Here is a 16544-nt window from a genome sequence, read left to right on the forward strand (position 1 = left end):
TTTTCCTTAAAAGAAAGACGTGAACATTGTTTAAGCCTCTCTAGCAGGGTCATCCCTCTGGGGAGCACGTCAACCGAAGCATCAATTTACAAATTTTCTGTGCATCATGCAGCGTAGTGATCAGTCTTTTTTACCTATAGATTTTCTAAGTGGAGAATGGACTGCGCATGAGCAAACACACATCTTTCGATGATATAAGAGGAAAAGGCAGAGCAGCACTGTGTCTTCAACAGTGTGTGGCATACAGCGCAAAGTGAGTTGCAGCTTCTCTGCTTGGCCAGTAGGAGGTGCTGTGAGTTTACTATGAAATGAAAATCACTAAATGCTTCTAACTAAAGATCAGTTTCAAATCAATAGGTACTACAGTGTGCAGTAAATTATCATCTAAAAGAATATACTAAAAACAATAATGATAAAAAAGTGAACAATATATTAACTAAATAATAAAATGGAATGATTCCATTTATTTATTTTCATTCTTTTGCATCGACTTTAAATGGGTGATCTTTTGCAAAAAACAAACAATAAATAAAAAAATAAAGTTAATCAGTTTAAACATTGATTATCTTGTCTTTGTGGTGTGTTCAATTAAATCCAGATTGAAAAGGATGTGCAAATCACTGTATTCTGTTTTTATTTACACAATGTTCCAAGTTCATTGGAAATGCAGTTGTAATTAGATTCGGTATAGTGGAGGTATCGTCGGTTCTGGTCCTTGAGGGCCGGTATCCTGCAGGTATTGAATGCTTCCCTACTTCAAACACTTGTCAACGCTTGTTGACAAGTTCTGCACAAGTCTGTTAATGATCTGTTCATTTGAATAAGGTGCTGCTGTAGGGATACATCCAATCCCTGCAGGATACCGGCCCTCGAGGACCGGAGTTGGTGATCCCTGTTACAGTGTCTGAAATAGTGGTAGATCAGGGAGTTTCAGCAGGCAGGTTCGGTAAGAAACTGCGGTAGTGAAAGTGAGCAGGAACATGTTATGAGGTTTTCTTGTTTGTGAAGGCATTGGGTACTTAGATTGATGACTGCTGAGAAATAAAAGGACATTGTCAAGTAGAAAGTTGTCTTTGTGTCTGCTCGAAAAGCCGTGTTTGCTGCTAAATGGATGAAATGTTTCATCAGATCCTTGAAATGTAACAAATTTGATCCCTACACTGTGTACATTGTTGAACCCTTTTCAGCCCATTTATGAGCTGACATGCTTTGACTTGCTCATTTTTGTTTCCCTATGATTGTTTTTTGCCCTTTTGCTCTTCAGTAACTTTCCGCTACTGTAGTCTGATACACAGAAGCATGCCCCTTAGTTATTAGTCTTAATATAAGATTCACTGTTTGATTTCAACGTGAAGAAGCCAAGGACTCACAGTTGTAGCTGTGCTTGTCAACATTTTTATATTAACACAAAGGTCCCCTGGCAGCATGTGAAACAGATTTCTGTCAGCACTGTTTACAGGCAAATATTTCCCCAGAAAAGATAAAAGCTGTGGCCACCACTGGACTGTGGTCCACTTTATACAGGCTGCTACTGCGTATTGTACGGTTTGTTTGGAGTAGTGATGTGTCGTTTATGAATGAGGCATTTCTTTATTAAACCAGATGGGGCTTTATTTTGATGGGCACACCATGCAGTCAATAAAAGCAGCAACCTCTGGCGGTAAAAAGTGAAGCCTATGCGGAAGTGCCAAAAACTGCAGTTCCCTCCTCAACCACTAGGGGTTCCAAAACAGAGCAAATCCTCCTAGACTCCCATGTTAAAAAGACCAACTTCACAGCAGAAATAACCATGTTTACAGCCTGGTACAAACAACATTTCAGGTTTAATAGTTCAGGTTTACCTTCATGACAACTCCTCCGTTTAGAAAAAATAGGTGTGTAATTAGGGGCATGTTCTCTTGATTGACAGGTACCCGATATCCCGCTATCCCGCTTCAAGAAGGAGGAACAACCACGGTTTTTTAGGCAGTTAACAGCACGACTTAGCTTTAGCCCGCTTACCTCCATTAGCCTGTTAGCTGCTGTTAGCTCTAGGTTAGCTCTGACAGCTCTTAGATACAGACAGGCTAGATTTTGATAGACATCAATCATCCATCCCAATGCTCAGCCCCCCTTCAGCTCCACCTCTTTGTCCATTTTTTATATTTTCCAGGACGATCATCGCTGCCAAGATGGCGATGTAGGAACTGTCCAATGAGCTTAATTTCAGCTCTTAAGAAACCTACGAATGATGACAGACAGGCTCAGTCAATCTTTCACATACAGTCTAAGGGTCAATTATATCGTAATTATTGATATTCTTATTGAGTTTTATTAATGTTTCATATTTCCCTTTGCAACAGATATATTAATGCACACTAAAAATATCATATCGATTGGAAAAAAGTTGGTATCTCCAATCTCTTATTGAAACCCATATCTGGAGACGGATCTAGGAATGTATTTAGTCAATCTTTGTTTAGAAATGTTTATAATTAACTGAAATTTCCGCCTTGATCATATTTTTCTCAGTTTAAGTGCCAAAAAACATCCTTCTATTGAACCATTGTCTGATTCTTCATCAACTATAAAGCCGATCATATAAAATTGTTGGGATAATAAAAACTCTTCTACCATCACAATGTTCTCACATTATTTTCACATCAAATGATCTGATTTTCTTTATTTTCCAGGTTTAAAATGAACGAAGCCATTGAGAACAACTTGACTCAGCTGTATGACAACTGGACGTTGTACAACGCCTCGGTCGAGTACATCGTACCCAAGCGTAACATCACCTATGTTGGATTTTACCTGCATCAGCCATCCATCGCGGCCATCTTCATCGTGTCCTACCTGCTGATCTTCCTGGTGTGCATGGTGGGAAATGGAGTGGTGTGCTTCATCGTGCTGAGGAGTAAAAACATGTGGACCGTTACAAATTTGTTCATCTTAAACCTGGCCGTCAGTGACCTCCTGGTTGGGATTTTCTGTATGCCCACAACGCTGCTGGACAACATAATTACAGGTGAGTCTGGAGAGCAATCTGAAGCTTGGAAATGTTGGACCAAGCTGGCAGAAAGGTTGTGATGGAAGTACTAAAACACTTTGAACAGACTGAAATATATCAACAACTATGTTTGTTAGTTTAATTATACTAAAGTTTCACATTAAGGAACAAAACGACTTCAAAATGCCAGAAAATTGAGTTGATTTTTTAGATTTTAGGACAATGTAGACCATTTGTTTAATGAAGTGCAACAAACAGGCTCCACAAATACCTCAGAAGAGCAGAATTATGATCCGTTCTAAATATCTTATTAAGGTAAAAAATGAAACGAAGCAGCTAAGCAGGTCCTGGTCCTCGAGGGCTGGTGTCCTGCAGGTTTTCCAGGCTGAAACACACCTAATTCAAATCAATGTGTGTTTAGCAGACATGTGCAGTTAGTTTCGACAAACAACAGTTGTGATTTGTAGATGTTTCCATTAAACCGTGTTTAGCACATAAGCCTCAGTTCTCGTAAAATTTCATTCGATTGATGAGATTTTCTGAGGACTGCAGCTTATACAAAGGGACTACGTAGGGTTATTTTGAGGTTTTGTATTTGCTGCGTAGAATTAAAAAAAAAATTTTTTTTTTTGCTGTTTGTTCAACACCGCGCCATCTTTACCGGAAATTAACTGATCATGGCTCCTCATGTCAAATCTGGTGACACGTAAATGCAAAAAAAGTTTGTCCATGACACTTTTGCTATATATTTTTATATTAAAACATCTGAAAAATCACCTCATGAGAGCCTAAGAACTTTTTAGTGATATTTGAGACTTTTCTGGAAATCTAGCTGTTTCCATGAGCGTTTTTTTTTTTTTTAATTGCGATATTTAGTTTTTGCGTAATTTAGGTGTAATGGCTGTGTTTGAATTTCCTCAATGTTCCCTAACCCCTCAATGACTAGATACAGTACACTAAAAAAGGATTCGGACATGAACCTGTCTATTTTCTCGTCGCAGATCACATGACTACCAACTGTCACCACGACAACCACCACGCATCTTTCCAAATCCAATCCAAATCCAAACTCATGTGAAAAAAATATTATTTTCTTATATTGTATTATTTTTTGCATATTTATTCAACAAATGAGGATATAGATAAAAAAATCTATATTTTTCTGTCTCAACCTGCTTTGACGTTTGTGTCAGTCGCGCCACTTTGAGCTCCTGCCTGCATTGCATTGTGGTCTATATTGACCCGTCAAGTGACCATTGATGGTCATTATTTTTCAGTGATGAATTGTGGGTAATTTTGAGTTCACTACTTTTTTCTCCCTGGACATTCAAAAACCACTTGAAAATGACACTATGTAGGGAACAGGGTGGGCCTTCGGACACAGCCTGAGTCAGGTGTGTTGCAGCAGGGACACTTGGAAAACCTCCAGGACTCGGACCCTCTAGGACCGGGACTGAGGATCCCTGAGTGACGGTTTGTCAGGTAGAGACCTTCTCCTGATTATCAGCAGACCTGCTGGTTGGTACCTCCTTTCTAATCTGAGCTGCTCTTGGTAAACCTCTCTGATGGTGACTTATAGCGCTGACTGCGCTTGCATTTGCAGATCACTGCTGCATCGTGGCACAACTGACCTCCTGCATGACTGATGCTTTCTGGACTGCAACCTCATGTATAAATCTGGCCTCAGCAGCACCATTTTAGCCATGAAAATGTCCCCATATTATCATTACGAGTGGATGTTTAACATACATGCTCGTTTTTTCACTCGGAAGTCTGACAGTGAAATAATTCTGATAAATGATTGCAATGATTGCACCGATCCACCTAACCCAATCTAACCTAATTACACTCATCCTAATGGAAAATATTGATCCAGCATTGTTACAGAAATCATTTTGAGGCATTTTCATTTTCATAAAGAAATAGGTGGGACTTTTTCTGTTTTTGGTTCTGTCAACCAAAATCTAATCTGATGAGGAAAGTGATACAGTCAGAGGCTACATTGCTTGTTCCAAATATTTGTATTTAGACTCTAAATAGAAACAATGTTTACCATTTTGCCTAATTTAAAGTCTACAATAGAAACATATTCCTTCTGTTTCTTATTTCTGTAACGGGAACGTTTTGTAGCTGTATATACAGAAAGTTTTACTCTGTTTTTATGAAAATAGCAGATTGTTTTTCATTTAAATCTCAGGAATATATTATTTTATTTGCTTTTAGCTTCAGTGTTACCTGCACTTCCACTGTATTGGTCTTATTTTAGCTTTTCCTGTTTTTTGTACACTCCTTTGTCAATGCCAGATAAAAAAAACAGACAAGATTTCGCCTTTACATAAGGAACACCATTACTCCCAGTAAGAGCTGGGTGTGAGCCTCCTTCTGGCTTGGACTATTTGCCTGTCATGCCTGTTAGCAAGCAGCACCTTTGGATGTCGCTGAACTGTGTTCTTGGGAAAGCGCTGTAAAAAAAAACCCAAACTGATCTGATTTATTCATCATCCACCAAACTGACCTGTAAGTTTCTATTAAACCTGGCAAATTGCATTTTAACCCACACCGGTCTGGTTGGAGAGTCTTAATTTCGAGCCTGCTAGAAATCATACAGCAGATATAAAATGGACACGGCTTTGGATAGACCTCTGTGTTTACCTTGTTAAACAGTTCATGTTAAAGAGTTCAAGCTTTTTTCCAGCACAGCCTCCTGCAGGGAGAGTTTAGGCTTATGACTGGCGTTGTGTCCTTTGGTTTGCAGTCATTTACCATGAGCTGGGCTATTTATTCCCAATGGGTTTTTCATGTCTTTACTTCTATCTTTGCTTCAACATGAAGAATTTTAAATTCAATTCCCTAAATGCAGCTTAACAGGACAAGCTGAGGCTTTTCCAGTGGAAAGAAACACTCGCAGGATCCGAACATGCAACTTGTCGTGGATGAAATGGTGTCCTCTGCAAACACCAGGGATGTTTACACTTGCTGCTAATTTAACCCGACAGTCGGGTCTTGATGACACAAATCTCACATGATATCTAAAGGCTGGTTGAGTGGTTCAGATTCTTCATATTGGCTGAACATGCCTGAGCGAAGCTGCTGGGCAACTTTTACAGTTTTCACTTTGAAAACGAGGAGAAACGCTTGGTCAGATATTGTAATAATTTACAGATGACTCAGTTTATTCGAGTCTCTCAAACAGACAAAAGCTTTTATATCTAGGAAAATGCTTTGATTTTCTCTCAAGATTTTTGCTGTGACATTTATTTGGATCTAAATCATGGCAAAGAGAAGTTAAAGAAAACAAATAATTAAAAACCCCTGAAAGCATCGGGAACAAACCAAACCTGACAGAAATGCCAAAAGACGAGTCAGAACTGTCATACAGTGACTGTGGAATAAATAAACTGGCTCATTTATATTCTGTGGTTCATTTCAAAGGGAGTGCAGACACTAAATTTACCCACCGGTGTCAATAAATGTGTCCAAAAAGAACAATCCACCTAAAGTGTCTGAACAACAGCATGTATGCGGCATCAGAAACATACGAGTCGTTGGCGCCCGGATTGGGATTGGGTCTAATGCTGACATAGTTTAAGGGAATCCAGCTGGCTGGAGTGTTTTGTGTGTTTAAATCCCTGCTGTCATGATATAATCCTGAAATATGCAGGACAGCTTGCAGCTACCAGAAGTAAACAGAACAACATCTGATTAGCTTTGCAGCAGATTCTGGCGTTTTAAGGGAATTCTGCAGATTGTCACCGGAGCACAATCTGCTGCATTGAGAGGCAAATTTAAAGGGGTCCTATTGTGGTATTTGGAGTTTTCTGAGCTTTCTACAGTGTTACAGTGTTAAATCCTCATCAGACATGTGAATGACACTGTTTTAGTGTGTGTAGTGCAGTGGCGGGATGTGGGGCTTAATGCGGAAGAGTCTCAATCCACTCGTTTTGCCAACAGGCTGATCTGACAGCCTACAGAGAGGGTCGGTCTGAAGTAAATAAAGCCATTTGTGACAATAACTCGATTAATCCCAGCCCTTCTGGGCTGAGAAATAAAAGTAAATCAGCCTGAAATGCACATAATAGTTCCACTTTAAGCATTTAAATTGAAAAGGACAAAGTGAAAAATTTGCTTGTACCAAACTTGTAACAATTAAACCCCCCCCCCCCCCACCCCCTTTACGTACAAACTACTGTTTGTACGTAAAGTACAAACAGTAGTTCTTTTGCAGAATAAGAAGTAGGGAAAATGAAATCATTGTGCAGTGGGGGTGCATTTGCAGATTTTTTTATGTGTCACGGGAGTGGATCCAAATGCAAGACAGAAGCGACGGTCTCTGAGGCTGTTAATTAATCAAAGTCAGGCGTGAATGAAGGAAAACAACAGAGAATCTGGTGGGAAAAATACCCAACATGATATAATCCACCTGAAAACCTGGGACTTGCTTAGCAACAGATTTGTGCTTCTTTATTGTGTTTCTAAGTCTCTACTTACCGTTAGGACTGAATACGGACAGAATTTAGTATCTCAGCAGGCACAACATACTCGTCTTCTTTATCTCCTTATTAATGGAATATACTTTATTTATCTTAGAGGGAAACTTAAAGGGGTTTCACAATTTCTAGTTTTCTGAGCTTTCTACAGTGTTATAGTGTTGAAAACTCATCAGACATAGGAGCTGCGCTGTTTTTTTTTTTTTTTTTAATCATCTAGATAAATCACCGTAGATTTCTCAAGAACTCATTTGAAGCTTGGTGGGCGGTTCCTACCATCGCCATCTTGGCAGGGGCATGCGTGTCGTTTCGCCCGGAAAATACAAATATGGGCAAAGAGGTGGAGCTGAGAGGGGGGTTATGAGCGTCATGGCTGAGGATTGACATCGAGCGAACTCTGAGCTGCCTGTAGCTAAGAGCTAGCTGAGCTAACTTGGCGATAACAGGAGCTAACCAGCTAACGGAGGTAAGCGGGCTAAAGCTAAGTCACAGTGTTAACCAGATAAAAACCACAGTTGTTCTACGTTCTTCTGACTTGAAGCGGAGATCGAGTACCTGTCAATCAAAAGGACACGCCCCTAAATATGCCAAATTTCGAGATTAAATTATTTTTTAATGGGCGAGTTAAAAAAATTCACTCCCCCCACAGCTGTCATGAAGGTAAACCTGACCTATTAAACCTAAAATGGATTTTTGTACCAAGCTGTAAACATGTTTGTTCCTGCTGTAAACATTTTTATTTCTGCTGTAAAGTTGGTCTTTTTAACATGGGAGTCTATGGGGACTCACTCTGTTTTGCGACCCCTAGTGGATGAAGGGGGAACTGCAGTGTTATACACTTCTGAATAGGCTTCACTTTTAACTACTGGAAGCTCTGTCCATCTTTCATATAGTCTATAACCTAAACACATGTTTGAGTTTTCCAGCACTTTCTGCATTCGGTTTCCATGGAGACAGAAACAATTGGTTTTGTAGAGTTTCTACTTCGGAATTTAAGAGACATCCCGAGGGAAGGACAGAGTGATTGGTCATCTTCTCCAGGTTGTGCACGTTCACCAGAAGAAAGCCACGCCCACCTTCACTGCTCAGTATAACTACTCCTAGCAGTTGACCAATCAGACACAGCCTGCTGGCAGGACAGAGGGCGGAGCTTCCTCTGTTGGCTTGTTTCTGTCAGAGGCTGATCTGAGAGGATCAATACAACATTAATGAAGGGTTTGTGAAAAATGCTTGATTATTTCTTGCCCTTCTGGACTTGCATATTAAAATAAATTAGACTAAAAAGTGCATCATAGAGACCCTTGAAATGTTGAGCTATTGTTTAAAAACTACTGCTCTTTCTCAAATAAGGTACAGTTTTATAGAAGCGTGAATTTTTTTTCTTGTACTGTATATGTGATTGAGATAAATAAAAAAAAAAAAAAATAAAAAGCAATATGATAAGAAGATGGTGCTTGTTCCAGAGGGGGATGGCTGGAATCCTCTTCACCACCTTTCTGTCTTGCAGTGGAGTTATAGAAGCCTCTCACTGAACACACTGTTGTTTCTTCACTGTGTTCTGTAGAAGATGAGACGAATCCTTCACTATTTTCAGCAGCCAGTGCAGCATCCTCAGTTATCCCCAAACGTCATGCTCTCTGGGTGGTTTGTTACTTTGTCTTTAGTTTTGGTTTCCTGTTTTATTTTTTAGTCTCCTCTACTGAGTGTTCTGCTTTTCGTTTCCGTGCACCTGGTTTCACTCAGCTAATTCACTCCAACTGTGCCCTCAGTCTCATTGCCTTCGATTTTAGTTCCTGTTGCTAATTCATTAAGTTAAATCCTTGATATTGCAGAGGATACATGGGAGGTCTGGTACGTAAATATGTCAAAAGTAAACCAGAAGATGGAATAGAAATGGAGAAAATATAATGAGAACTTGCAGCATATTTGCTTTTGCAGTGATGAAGGCAAATGCGGTGAATGGCCCATCCTTGCAGTTTGGAGAGTTCGTGTGTCATCACAAAATCAGACAGTAGACAGACGAAGTCGGTCCGAACAGACCTCTCGTTTTTCCGCAGGTCTTCCTGAATAAGTGCAGTTGTACATGTTGTTCTGTCTTTCCTGTCCTCTCCACCCCAACCAGTCGAGGCAGATGGCTGCCCTCCCTGAGCCGGGTTCTGCTGGAGGTTTTCTTCCTGTTAAAGGGAAGTTTTTTCCTTCCCACTGTCGCCGTGTGCAGCTCAGGATGGGGGATTGGATCCAAGTCATGACTCGATGCAATCAGTTGGTTTCTATTATAGGATATGTATGAACTGGCTTGAAATGATGTGTGTGTAAAGTGCCCTGTGACAACATTGTTGTGAAGTGGCGCTGTACAAATAAAGCTGAAGAGAATTGTCCTGTTTCCTGGTCTGTTCTGGGTCAGCTTATGTTTTGTCTTGTGTTTGTCTGCAGTCCATCTGCCTCCTGAGTCTGCATTTGCACCTCGGCTGCACCAGATTACATACATTTATTTAAAAATAGAGGCATTTTTTCATCACTTTGCTTCATTTGTGCTCAGCATGAGTTCATCTGGGTGGGTTAGAGAACAGCTCCTGTCAGATTTGGGATCTGTGTGGCAGAGTTAGACCAGCAGTATAAAAGCTACTCTGATGCATGCCCATGTGGGGCTTTTTTTTGTCGCTGATGTGAAGCAGGAGACAAATTGGCCATTTCACAGCCGTGTCTGAGCAGGACTACAGCGACTGTGTTGGACGCTCACCTCTCTGGCTACAAAATGTATTCCGTTCCCTGACAGACCAACTCCAAGCTGATCTCTAATGAGAAAGAGTTGCATCTGCTGCAGTGCTGGCAACTTGTGCCCAAAGGTGGAAGTTCTGATTTCTTTTCCTCCAGTCGAAATAAACCTCGTTTTTTTTTTTTTTTTTAATTCCATCCTGTGTTGTATCCCTAATCATTGACTTCCGTCGTTCCCCTTTGGCTTTTAGTCATATTTACGTCTTTCATTAACATGTTTTTTTTTTTTTTTTTAACGTATTCTGGTTTTGTGTGAAACATGTTATGTTGCCTCATGCATGAAATGCACCATATAAATAGAAAACATGACTGGAATGGCTGAACTAACTAATGTTTGGTCGGCTTCAGCCTCAGCAGCTAAATTCCCTCTTCTTTTTGTCCCTCCTCTCTATTGTAGTCCGTCTGGTTTGTAAAGGGGGGGGGGGGGGGATGTTGTTGCTCTGCGTGGTGAACTGATAGCATCACTGAATGGAAATTACCATGAACGAGTGGAAGCATGAGGGGTTGGGACTTATCAAACGTTCATATTTATGATCGTGTGTTTGACCGGCCAATGCAAAGCTTCAGATAAAAGCAGCTGTTTATGCTTCATTAGTGTTTTAGATGCGATAACGGTGTGATTGTTGACCATGTAGAGCAGGTCTCTGCCTTTTGAGTGTTTAACATTTGGAAAATTAGGAACATCTTGTGCCGTAGTGGTGCTGACACTGATTCATGCTCGCATGTAAGATGGAGAACTGCGGCGGCGTCTTGGCTTGGAGTTCTTTAGTTCCCAAAAGATGTGAAAACAGAGAATGTGGAACCGGAGTACTGATCGCTTCTGTTGAGAGAGACCACATTCCTCCAGGTTTGGCCTCTAAACACTGGGTGTGTGAGGGTTGGAGTAGATTTTAAAACTCTTCTTATCACACACAAACAATAAATCATTTTTATTATTATTTATTAGAATCTGACTTCTTGCTTTACTGACATTTGTCTTTGATTCACAAGCTTTTTCTTGCTTAATGGATTATTTTTAAGAACACCTTTAAATTTCTTCCTTTTAAATGTTCATTTTTGTGTTTACCTCGCAGCGCTTGTCCTCATTTTAAGCTCCCTTGTCTCTGAAAGATGCTATTTACGGTAAATTGAACACCTTTGATATAAAACAGTGTAGGAGTGAAAAATCAGGCCAAAAAAAATCCTAGTAATTTAAGATATACCCATAAAGAATATAGCAGTAACATCATAAGGGTTGTTGGATTGAAGTGTTTCCATTACCCCAAGAATTCCACAAAATCTAAATATCACAAAAAAAGGTCATGGAAACCCCTTAAAAAGGAGTTCATAAATATCTAACTGTTTCTATTCATTGATTAAAAGTGACAATGAGCAGTAATTAAAATGATTAATGATGCAACACACCGCGATGCGTTGTGGAATCTGATCGGGCCGTGACACCAGTCAAGATGCGCAGCCCTACACACCATTTTGCTAAAGATAAAAAAGGGGACATTAGTGTGAATCCATCTGCTTGCTGCAGATAAAAGCTGCTGGAGTGCCTGAAATGAGTTCATGGTTTCTGTGTCAGGTCGGATCCAAGTAGCTCTGCTTTACAACGGTCCCTGAAATGCACTCTCTCCTTTCTTTCTGTTCCATCTTTCGTTCATGTGACCTGCGAGACTCCTCTGACAAGCCAAACACATGACGGTGTGCAACATTAAAACACCACTTACTAACACGGAGAAGGATTTATACTGCAGGAAACGAAGGAACTTCTGCCATTCAGTCGTTTTATGCACAAAACTGAGCAAGATTTGGATGAAATGCTTCTTTAGAATAAATGTCTGGACTGTGGTTCAGGTGACCAGGAGGGGGGCGACGAGCACACGAGGACCAACTTTCTGGGGATCATGAATTATTTACGGTATCTTATCAGGAAAGTCCAGAAAACACACTTTACATCTCCCTGATAATGATGACATGATGTGTCCCGTCAGTGACCATGACTGGCAAGGTTGGAAAAAAACAAACAAAAAAAAGAAAAAAATAGACTTGCAGCATATTTTGTCAAAACTCCAGTAAAACCCAAAGAAATGAACGTAATAATTCCCTGAAATAAAGACAGAAAAAATAAAGATTAATGCGTGTAATTATTATATGTTGATATTGTTTGGGATGACTGAGGTGGAAGGAGAAACAGAGCATGAAGACGTGTAAACATGCAGAGCGTATTTTACCCCGCAGGCTGATCGGGGGGGTCTCATAGAAAAATTGAATATCAGGATTTTTTGCTTCACAATTTAAACTTTTTTGTTTAAAAAATTGATTTTTTTAAAAAATAAATAAAAATATATCCAAAGTTTTTGTAATTTTTAAATGTTTTTATTGATCTTTTTACCCCTCATGTTGGGCGTTATAGCAGCAGAATGATGGTCTGGCTACTGGGTTGTTTTTTTCTTAACTCAAATCAAGAAAAATGACGAGCAAAAAAGTTTTGTACATTTTCTTTGTTTTTAATCTACAAAAATCAGCAATATTGAAGAACTGTGAGAATCACAATTTAAATCGAATCAGGACCCAAAAAATCAGAATCGAATCGGGACAAAAGCGTATCGCCACAGCCCTCCTGATCCACATCCAGTCGAATGACACGTTGGTCTCGTTAGTGGGTTTAAAACACACACATACTGGGAATCTCCAACATGTGACTTTCCCCCGCTGTTTTTGCAGCAGTTGTACAAAGATGAAGGATTTCTTAAAGCTGTCAGTCGGCGCATGTAAAATAAAATAAATAAATAAATAACCTGTCTTTGTGATGTTTATCTTCTTCATCTGTTGTGTTTTATTCCTTTTTGACTGTCGTTCTTCCTGTAAATGCTGTTTTATTCATGCAGCCTCACAGAAAAAAACATGAATATTTACATAAATGCTTAGAATATACAGAGAATACAGACATAGAGATAAAATCACTGTTGATGCTTTCTGGGCTCCAGCTGCTTGTTTCTTCTGCTTTTCCACTCTGATACTCTGGAAAACATGGAAAAAAAACCCACTGATTGCAGTTATTTTACACACAAATTTCACTTAAATTACAATAAGGAGCAAAATACTGAGAATAATTTGGCGACAGGGTCCTAGTTACATCGAAGCCTCCTAAAAATGCCTGTATGACATGAACCTGTTTTAAAACCCGGGGAGACCGACCATTTAGAGCCGTCGCTCCCCGTCTCTGGAATGAGCTTCCCCAGGATCTGCACTCTCTGGATTCAGGAGATGCTTTTAGAAACCTCTTAAAAACATATTTGTTCAGGCATTTTCGCTCCAAATGGACTCAGCGGTGCTGTTGGATATTTATACGGTTGTGTTTTTCTACACATCGTATGTTTTATTTTGAAGCATTTTGCGACCTTGTGTCTATGGTAAGCGCTCCATAAATAAAGTTTATCTTTATCTAAGTAGGAGAAAAAAAAGAAGCATGACATGTCATTTTCATCATTCATGCATGAGCGAGAGCCTGGATGACTTTTTGAGGAAAAAAAAAGTGTGTGAATCACCAAATATTTGCTCATCTTCATATCAGAGGAGTTAGGACCACAGTGGGGAAGTCCTTGATGTTTTCTTCTCTTAGTGTGTTGTTGCAGTGACCTCCAGGGGTCACAGCCGGGAGCCGGAGACTGTCTGCTGTTCTGGCCACATCTTTCAACCTGCTAGTATGAAGCCTGATTAACACAGAGGTGTGTAATGTGTTTAAACAAACACAAGCAGCCTCCTTTCATGTTGTTCCTCTAAAAGTCTTACAAGGACAAATCCTCTGACGGGAGGGCAGCGTGGAAATGGAAAGACCCCACATGGTTAATGGAGCGTGGATATGTATGCTGATTCATCTCCACCTGGGATGAACCCAGCAGGTTCATCCCAGGTGGACTGTACACTCATCAGGCGATGAGTGTACAGTCATGAATAAGGAAATGTGAGGGCCATGTTTGAGATGCTCCTAGTGATTTATCAAAAAGATCTTGATCCAGGTCCCAGTTACAGCTTCAGCACTCAGAGCAGATGATAGCAAAATACTTGACAGGCAGTTGTAATTATTTTTATGCCTCCATTTTCCCTCAGTTTCAGTTGGCCCACTGACATCTGGTAAGCTACCCATCCACCTTTTAGCTACAGTCTCATTCGGAGTCGTGTTTACAAAGTAAAGCCTGCTGACTGGCAGATAACACCTCTGAGATCTGGTATTGTAATTTCCCTTTCACATATTAGCACCATCTGTTCTGTTATACTTAGGTTTTAAAGAGCATGTTGCAGGTTAGAACCTCCCTTAGATCAGTATGTAGAAAAATATTGTCTGAGCCAATGTTCAATAAGAACACACTTATAAATACACTATATTTGGTTTATTGAGTAGTTTCTGTTTGAATTTTAATACTACATCTAAAACAGCGAGGTAGAAATGACGTAGAAAAAGGGAGATGGTGTTGTGCCAAAGAAACACTCCTGCCATTAAAGGCACCCAATCACAAGAAGCGCAGTAACAGCATGTCACCAGCAGATGGCGTGTGTTCATTGTTACCCTTAAAAATATTACAAACAAATTAATTTAGTTTTACTCAGAGCTTCTATTTTAGTCTATTCTAACATTTATAAGTCATTTTCTGTTAGAACGAAATTTAGATTTTTTTTTTTTTTATCATAAGAACCTTATTTTTTTCTTGTTTTTCACAAGAATAATATTTTAATTAAACATCACAAGGACAGCTGAACGCTGAACCACATAGAGTAAATAAAGGCTTCACATTATGACACTTTAAAAGAGCTCATTTCTCCATCTTTTCCAGACTTGAACTTTAAATCTTGCTTCCAGCTATCTGTGTGTACCTGGTTCTGTACTGCTACACTGTCTTCCACCCCGTCTTTCTTCATATGTAAGAGACTACATGCTGTTCCCACTCAAGTAAAGCAGATTCAGCTGTCTTAGGAATTGGTTGTTTGAGCCGGCTCTTGCATGAACAACACATCATACCGCAAACTTCAATGAACTAAAGCAAGATTTTTCATAAAAGTAATGCAATATTTCCATCCAGAGATGTGAGAGACTGATAACATCATACACAGTGACTACTGTTATGGCTGTCGAATTTGGATCTACAAAGCACTGAATCATGCCTTTTAGCATCGTTTTAATCAACAATGAGAAACCCGATCAGGTCATTTGCTGTTCAGCTGATGTTGTTGTCACTTAATTTCAAGGTCCAGGTGGTTTAATTATGTCCTGCTACATGAAACATTAGAATAGTTCACTCTGCAAGTGAAAAGGTAGCATTTTCTCTGCAGCAGAATAGCAATGTTGTAGTCTTTTAGGACATACAAGGAAACAATAATCCCCCACTTTGCATTGTCTTTTGAGGGAAAACATTTCTGTGCAGCATCATAAATGGAAAAAATACAGTGGAAATGTAGTGAAATAAACAATCCAAGAAACCCTGATAAACGCTGATAAAGGTGCACTTTCAAGTCTGATTACATTTAGCTATCACGTGGTGCACTTAGACTTTCTTCATGGAGAAGAAAAAAAACAAACATGGTGAAACAAAGAGAAAAAAAGCGCTACATGAAAGCCGGACAGGGGAATCTAGCTGGAAGCTCAACATTCAGCGTGGCACCTCTTAAATCTGAGCAAAGTGGAAGTAAACAGGTCTAACTGCAGTTTGCAAAGAGGCACATTAAAGATTTAGAGACCAGAAAGCAACAGACTTGTTGGAGTCGCAGAGATCAAAATTGAGCTCACTCAGCTGGAGCACAACGGACTGTCAATCACCAAACGGGACGAAGTCATCAGCCGCCTCGCAGCGAGCCATCAGGAAGCTTTGGGATGACAGCCGCATGTTATGTGCTGCTCTTCAGTGGCAGGGCGACATAGAGAGACGTTCAGTGACATTCGAGTGACCGACAGCACACGCTCTAATCCTGCATCCATAAAGCATTTCAGACACTTTTTTTTCCAGTTGCCTGTCAGAGCAGAAACTCGTCCATCATAATCCATCCAGCTGTCTGCACACACGACGCAACGGCTTGGGTTTAACTCACCTGTACACAACATAAAGTGTGACTGGATCATGTATGAGGAGTATTTCCATACCTCAGGTCTTTGTGATGCAATATAAATGCACCTCCAACAATCTGAGGCCTAAAAAAAATCATGTTTTGATCGAATCCAGATGATAAATTAATAAAAAAAAAAAAAGTGCTATTTTCTTCCCATTAAAAGGGCAGCCTGCTCTTTTATTGCAGAGGAGACTCTGACATTGCTG

General features: G+C 39.9%; 1 protein-coding gene across 1 annotated transcript in view; it reads left to right on the forward strand.

The window, feature by feature from the left end:
• Nucleotides 1-2679: 2679 nt before the first annotated feature.
• npffr2a (neuropeptide FF receptor 2a) overlaps nt 2680-16544 on the forward strand; it is a gene marked incomplete at both ends in the record, with an annotated part of 33181 nt that continues 19316 nt past the window's right edge. The window contains one exon of the mRNA XM_079251122.1: nt 2680-3007. Within this exon, the coding sequence (XP_079107248.1) occupies nt 2680-3007 (328 nt within the window). The remainder of the gene's footprint in view (nt 3008-16544) is intronic.

Source organism: Telmatherina bonti, assembly GCF_933228915.1.
Source record: "Telmatherina bonti genome assembly, chromosome: 13".
Lineage (NCBI taxonomy): Eukaryota > Metazoa > Chordata > Actinopteri > Atheriniformes > Telmatherinidae > Telmatherina > Telmatherina bonti.